The sequence below is a fragment of the Salvelinus fontinalis genome, chromosome 22 (assembly GCF_029448725.1).
Source record: "Salvelinus fontinalis isolate EN_2023a chromosome 22, ASM2944872v1, whole genome shotgun sequence".
In the NCBI taxonomy this organism is placed as follows: Eukaryota; Metazoa; Chordata; class Actinopteri; order Salmoniformes; family Salmonidae; genus Salvelinus; species Salvelinus fontinalis.
Genome location: NC_074686.1, coordinates 33,152,457 through 33,160,005, shown reverse-complemented (window position 1 = coordinate 33,160,005; position 7,549 = coordinate 33,152,457). Strand labels below are relative to the sequence as shown.

At 44.7% G+C, this 7,549-nt stretch overlaps 1 protein-coding gene across 2 annotated transcripts in view; it reads right to left on the bottom strand.

The window, feature by feature from the left end:
* Nucleotides 1–7,549, bottom strand: part of LOC129820223 (solute carrier family 45 member 4-like) — an 83,413-nt gene that overhangs the window by 53,184 nt on the left and 22,680 nt on the right. For both annotated transcript variants that reach the window (XR_008754165.1, XM_055877237.1), the window contains exon 3: nucleotides 2,818–3,637. Coding sequence is in view for 1 of the 2 variants with exons in the window: in XM_055877237.1 (XP_055733212.1) it covers nucleotides 2,818–3,118 (301 nt within the window). In the remaining variant the exon portion in view is untranslated. The remainder of the gene's footprint in view (nucleotides 1–2,817; nucleotides 3,638–7,549) is intronic.

Below are 7,549 nucleotides of genomic sequence, written 5' to 3'. Positions count from 1 at the left end.
TTGGGTTGTCACTCTGACAAAAACAAATAACACAGTGATAGCTTGTGACGACAGAGGCCTACTTTACGTCAAAGGAGAGAACAAAGAGACGTTTCAACAGACTGTAATGGACGGCCTTGTCTCACCTTTTGATGAACACAATCAGACAATACTGAAGTCAAACGCTAAGTCACTTCCACAGGGGTGTTTCCCTGGACTGGACTCTGCTCCAGTACCATGCCCTTCTTAGGTAACCCAGAGCACACAATGTCACCCACACCATCATTGAAACTCAGTCTGTCTGAGTGAGGAGGTAGGTCTATAGGCCCTGGTCAAATGTAGTCCACTATAAAGTAAATAGCCTGAGAATGGGTGCAGGGAACACATGAAGTTGTAAACTCAGTCAGAGCTCTGAGCAGAGAATGTCTCTCTCTCCCTCACTCCACACATTTCTCCCTTTACTCCCCCCCCCCCCACCCCCTCTGTGAGGTGGGTTGGCGTGAGAGCGGTGAGGTAGGTAGGGTGTCTTTGAGGCCAGGATGGATTGTGGTGTTTCCGAGAGCTGTAATCACCAAGCAGACGCAACAGCAAATGTAGAGGCAAGGACAGCCAGAGACAGCTAGCTAGCTAGACCTTCAAAACACTGGAATCAAAACTGACGGCAGACAGAGATGGCTGGATGAACTCAAATGATGATTTAATGGCATTAATAACAGAACAGCTATCCTAATGGAAACACAGCCCCTCTTCACTAGATCTGAAAAAGTCTTTGTTCGGTGATTTTTATCCACAGCTGTAGTCGACTGAGCTATCATTAGTCAAGAAGAACACTGGTGTATCAGCGCATCCCCCAGCATCCCCCACGTGGTTATTCTAATCCTCTGCTAAGTCGCATCCAGTGTCTCTATACTTTGCTGCCGCCACGACCCCGGGCCGGTCAAAGAGTATGATTTACTGTTTATAGTCCAGAGAGCATCTAATCAGATTGACTGTAAAAGGACTGGAGCCTTGTCTTTCCTAGGCAGGCCTGTTATTAGGGCTGTGGCTGTGACAGGAACACTGAAGAGCAGGAAGGACCCTGAATTCTTATCCAATGTGTTTATGATGGATGTTTGGATATGTTGTGTGGATATAGATGTGGGGATATGCTGTGTTGATATAGATGTGGGGATCTGATGTGTTGATATAGATGTGGGGATATAGATGTGTTGATATAGATGTGGGGATCTGATGTGTTGATATAGATGTGGGGATATAGATGTGGGGATATGATGTGTTGATATAGATGTGGGGATATGATGTGTTGATATAGATGTGTTGATATAGATGTGTGGATATAGATGTGGGGATATAGATGTGCTGATATAGATGTGGGGATCTGATGTGTTGATATAGATGTGGGGATCTGATGTATTGATATAGATGTGGGGATATAGATGTGGGGATCTGATGTGTTGATATAGATGTGTTGATATAGATGTGGGGATATAGATGTGGGGATATAGATGTGCTGATATAGATGTGGGGATCTGATGTGTTGATATAGATGTGGGGATCTGATGTATTGATATAGATGTGGGGATATGATGTGTGGATATAGATGTGGGGATATAGATGTGGGGATATAGATGTGTTGATATAGATGTGGGGATCTGATGTGTTGATATAGATGTGGGGATCTGATGTATTGATATAGATGTGGGGATATAGATGTGGGGATATAGATGTGGGGATATAGATGTGGGGATATAGATGTGTTGATATAGATGTGGGGATCTGATGTGTTGATATAGATGTGGGGATATAGATGTGGGGATATGATGTGTGGATATAGATGTGGGGATATAGATGTGGGGATATAGATGTGGGGATATAGATGTGGGGATATAGATGTCGGGATCTGATGTGTTGATATAGATGTGGGGATATAGATGTTGGGATCTGATGTGTGGATATAGATGTGGGGATATAGATGTGGGGATCTGATGTGTTGATATAGATGTGGGGATCTGATGTATTGATATAGATGTGGGGATATAGATGTGGGGATATAGATGTGGGGATATAGATGTGGGGATATAGATGTGTTGATATAGATGTGGGGATCTGATGTGTTGATATAGATGTGGGGATATGATGTGTTGATATAGATGTGGGGATATGATGTGTTGATATAGATGTGGGGATATGATGTGTTGATATAGATGTGGGGATATAGATGTGGGGATATGATGTGTTGATATAGATGTGGGGATATGATGTGTTGATATAGATGTGGGGATATAGATGTGTTGATATAGATGTGGGGATATAGATGTGTTGATATAGATGTGGGGATATGATGTGTTGATATAGATGTGGGGATATAGATGTGGGGATATAGATGTGGGGATATAGATGTGTTGATATAGATGTGTTGATATAGATGTGTTGATATAGATGTGGGGATATGATGTGTTGATATAGATGTGGGGATATAGATGTGGGGATATAGATGTGTTGATATAGATGTGTTGATATAGATGTGGGGATATGATGTGTGGATATAGATGTGGGGATATGTTTTGTTGATGTAGATGTGGGGATATGTTGTGTGGATATAGATGTGGGGATATGTTGTGTGGATATTGATGTGGGGATATAGATGTGTTGATATAGATGTGTTGATATAGATGTGGGGATATGATGTGTGGGCAGCGTGAACAGTAGAGTATGTGAATTCACCCACCTGGCTCCATCATCGGCATGACTCTGGTTAACTCTTGCTGTGTGTGTGTTTACATACATGTGTGCACGTCTGTACAATCTCCATGCTTTCTATACAGTGATCTCTCTTACCGATTTGCAGCAGTACAGGCGTAACCAGGGCTGTTTCCATGGCGTAGCAGAACTCTCGTCCAAACATGACGGCTCCGTGCATCACCCACTGGCGCAGCGGGATCCGGTCTATAGACCCCTCGCTCACCGACTCCTCCTGGCATGACTCCAGCACCAAACCTCCTCCTCCTCCTGCTCCTCCGTCCCCTGTGGAGGCAGAACCTGTGGTGGTTTTCTTAGCAGCAGGGACCACCATCACCCCCTGCACTTGCATAGCATCGGCCTCAGAGTTCTGGGGAGCCATTTTCTTCTTCTTCGGCATGCACACAGCCAAACGCACAACCCTTCAGGCTCCAGAAAAAAAAAATGGATTCAAAAATAAATAAATAAATAGATCTGTATTCATACACCAGCGGTGACAGGTGTGAGCTCGTCCTCAAAGTAGCTCCCTCTGCTGTCGATGTCCTCGAACGTCGTTATCAGGAAGAACTAATAATCTCTTAAAGCGTACAATACATTCCTTGTGTGTTCCTTAAAGAGGCATTGGGTTGTTTTTTCAGGGTGGGCTGTCAACTCAGGCAGCTCAGAACCTCACAGGCAGGTTCATTTAGTGTGAAGAAGGACGTGTGAAAATTAGATGGCTTTTCCTCCCTTTCTGTGTTAGTTGGTTTACTGTCTACTAGAATCAGTAAAAATCCATATCAATTGCCATTCAGTTAATACCAGTTTCATGATGTGTGTGGAGGAGGTGCAGAAGAGGGAGGGCAGGCGGCAGGGTGGAGGGCAGGAGGCGACACAGGTGAGAGCTCCTCTGTGAATCCCCATCGAGTGGCCGATCAATCTGCACATACCCAGGATGCACCACGGGAATAGCCGCCAGTAAGCCAGGGCCAGAGAGAGAGAGAGAGAGAAAGAGAGTTAGTTATTAAAATGGAGGTTGGCAGACTCTAAAGACAGTAACATTTTTAAACTTCCAGTAAGACAGCAGAACTGAACCACGCCAACCTGTACTGAACCACACTAGCCTCATACAGAATGATATGGGTCAGTTTGGCTTGATTGTGGAAAAGGTGGAAACAGATTCACTACATTGTTTAAAACTCTGAGGTGAATCAAAGATGATTTGAAGATTTAAGCATGTAAAGGCCTAGTTCATTGTCATCTGGATATTAGTAGTGCTTAAGCCTCTGGGCAGAGACTGGTGCATACAGTACAGGGTAGAGTATAGAGAGGGAGGGAGGGAGAAAGGACCCACTCGCTCCTCACACACCTCCCGGGGGATTTTCAGTCTTTTCCTTTATCCTGTAATAAGACGTGAATAAAGCTGCCTTTAATAACCAACCCCTCCTGTCTGTCTGCGAGTGTCTCTCTGTGTGTGTGTGTGTGTCTCTCTATGTGTGTGTGCGTGTGTACTGTTGTGTCCTGAACAAACAGCTAGGCATTAGAATGACTCAGAGGATTGAGTCTGGGATGGGGAAATGTCAGGCTGGTTTGTGAGAGTGAATCAGTAGCTTCCTGTTGGTTTTTTAGGCAGAGGCAGTGAGTGGCAAATCCAGTAGGATTTGAAATTAGAATGCCAATCACATCTCAGAACCGAGTACATTTTCAGAACACGTCTGACTCCGGGGGCACGACAAAGATGGTGGATAAATGAAGAGGTCTTTCTCAGGCCATTTACCATTGAAACAAATGTTCACAGTTCAGGTTTACTTAAGGGGTGGCTCTCCCAAAGTCACCAATGTGATAGCAGCTGGGTCTGGTCTACTTAGTTCATTGACTGTATATGAACCAGAAAAAATGAGGGAGTGGGATGTCTTGCTTCCTCTTCCGTCTCTGGGCGGGATAGGAGCTCCTGTAGCAGTCAAGCAAGACGTGTTTGCACCTGGAGGGCCGTGGAGGTTAATTGCATTGTGAGCTGACTGGGGAGGCTCTCTGGGTTGGGGAGGCTCTGTGGGTTAGGTCTAGCTCTCACACAGCCTGTAAGACAGTCTTGAGTGAGAGAGAGGGGAGAGAGAGAGAAAGAGAGATGGGATTAAGGGAGATAGAGTGCAAGATGTATATGCTGTATATAGAGAGAGAGGGGAGAGCGAAAGAGAAACAAGGAGAGAGGAGAGAGAGAGGAGGGGGGAGAGAGAGGAGAGGGAGAGAGAGAGAGAGAGAGAGAGAGAGAGAGAGAGAGAGGAGAGACAAGGGAGAGAGAGGAGAGGGAGGGGGAGAGAGAGGAGAGGGAGGGGTGAGAGAGAGGAGAGGGAGGGGGGAGAGAGAGGAGAGGGAGGGGGGAGAGAGAGGAGAGGGAGGGGTGAGAGTGAGGAGAAGGAGGGGGAGAGAGAGGAGAGGGAGGGGGAGAGAGATGAGGGGGAGGGGTGAGAGAGAGGAGGGGGAGGGGGAGAGAGAGGAGGGAGAGAGAGGAGAGGGAGGGGGGAGAGAGGAGAGACAGGACATGCTGAAAGGAGGCTGAGGGTACATAGAGCTGTGACTGTACATGAGGGGGCCAGGGTTTCAGAAGGAAATTAGTGAGTGTGTCCTGGAACTGTTGGTTTAATGCATGCTCCAATCTGAGATTACACTATCCAATGTCCACGTTAAAACGTCTCTCCCTCTCTCTCTCCGACACTTTTCATTTATCAGTTATATACTGAGTTACTGAGACCTAGGAGAGATGGGAGTGCATTATAGGCTCTCATCTTATATGAATCTAGTCTTCAGAGGGGCTTCCTCATCGGATGCAAAACGAAAACCCCCTGAGAGAAAGAGATATCCTCAGAGGGGTATTTCTTTAGATTTGGGTAATTGGTGGTGGTTTTGCCTTTATTCTTGTATTGATGTCTGATTGGGAGTGGATTTATCTACAGTAATAAAATATACGTACTTTAAGTCTCAGATTTGCAACCAATGTAAGAGAAACTTTACATTTACATCATTTAGCAGACACTCTTATCCAGAGCAACTAGGGTTAAGTGCCTTGCTCAAGGGCACATCGACAGATTCTTCACCGAGTCAGTTCAGGGATTCAAACCAGAAACCTTTCAGTTACTGGGCCAACGTTCTTAACCGCTAGGCTATCTGAGCCATACCCATGTACAGTAGATCACCTGCTCAACAAAGTTAAGATACAGTAATGTTATACTTTTTCCACTGTAACATTCAACCACTGTAGCATTTCCACTAGTGCCTATATTATACTACAGTCGTAAAGAAGAGACATCCATCTGTTCAGCACCTGAGGAAAAGGCTATTAGTCCTTTTCAATAATGCTGTTGCCAGGCAGAATGATGATCTCCACAGTCAAGTCTCTTCTCCACTGAATGGTATTGAGAGAGAAAAGCAAACAAAAGGCCTCAGCAGAAACATTGTGAAGGACAGAGCAGAACAGGATCAGACTCAGTGTGTCGTGTTATTATTACCTGCCCTCTCAGCCTGTCTACCGCAGGACGGTTACATAACACAGTCACATGGTACTGAACCCTACACGTTGTTCTCTGTGGACTGAAATATGGCAAGGTTATGTAGCCTAGGCCTAGTGAGTTCAAAAGGCCGATACAAAACTACACTGAACAAAAATATAAACACATCACGCAACAATTTAAATGATTCTACTGAGTTACAGTTCATATAAAGGAACTCAGTCAATCTATTGATTTCAACCCTACTGGGGAGTCAGGCCCAGCCAATCAGAATGACTTTTTCCCACCACGAAAGGGTTTTGTTACGGATAGAAATACTCCTCAGTTTCATCAGCTGTCAGGGGGGTTTCAGATGATCCCGCAGGTGAAGAAGCCGGATGTGGAGGTCCTGGGCTGGCATGGTAACACGTGGTCTGCAGTTGTGAGGCCTGTTGGACGCACTGCAAAAACGACGTTGGAGGCGGCTTATGGTAGAGAAAATAATTCAATTCTTTGGCAACAGCTCTGGTGGACATTCCTGTAGTCAGCATTCCAATTTCACACTCCCTCAAAACTTGAGACATTTGTGGAATTGTGTTGTGTGACAAAACTGCACCTTTTAAAGTGCCATTTAATTATACTCAGCACAAGGTGCAGCTGTGTAATGATCATGCTTTTTAATCAGCTTCTTGATATGCCACACCTGTCAGGTGGATGGATTATCTTGGCAAAGGAGAAATGCTCCCTAACAGGGATTTAAACAACATTTTTTTTTAAATAAGCTTTTCTGTGTGTATGGAACATTTCTGTGATCTTTTATATCAGCTCATGAAACATGGGACCAACACTTTACCTGTTGAGTTTATATTTATGTTCAGTATAAATTAGGACCATACTTGATATTTGGTCAAGCTCAAAGTTTTGAGTGACAGAATGGGGCCAGGGACGTACCTTCAGTTCTAGAACACTGGGAGAGACAGCCTTCAATGTCAAGTCACCCAACACCAGCATTCATACAAGTTCAAATACTATAACTGCCTATGTTACTCAACTCAAGGGATAAACATTTGTTCTCATGTGCAGCTATAAAACAGAAGTTGTAATTTCATGTTCTCTCAGGGGGGAATTAAGATCAGTGTGATGATAATGTCTATAGAACAAGATAGGATACCGTTTATCCTTAGGCACTCATTATCATGGCACCTCTATAAGCTGTTTGTACTTGTAAGTATGTAGCCTATACGTGTGTGTGTGTTTGTATACGTGTGTGTGTGTGCGTGTTTGTGTACATGTGCGTGTGTGCGTGTTTGTGTTTGTGTTTGTGTTTGTGTACGTGTGTGTACGTGTGTGTACGTGTGTGTGTGTGTGTG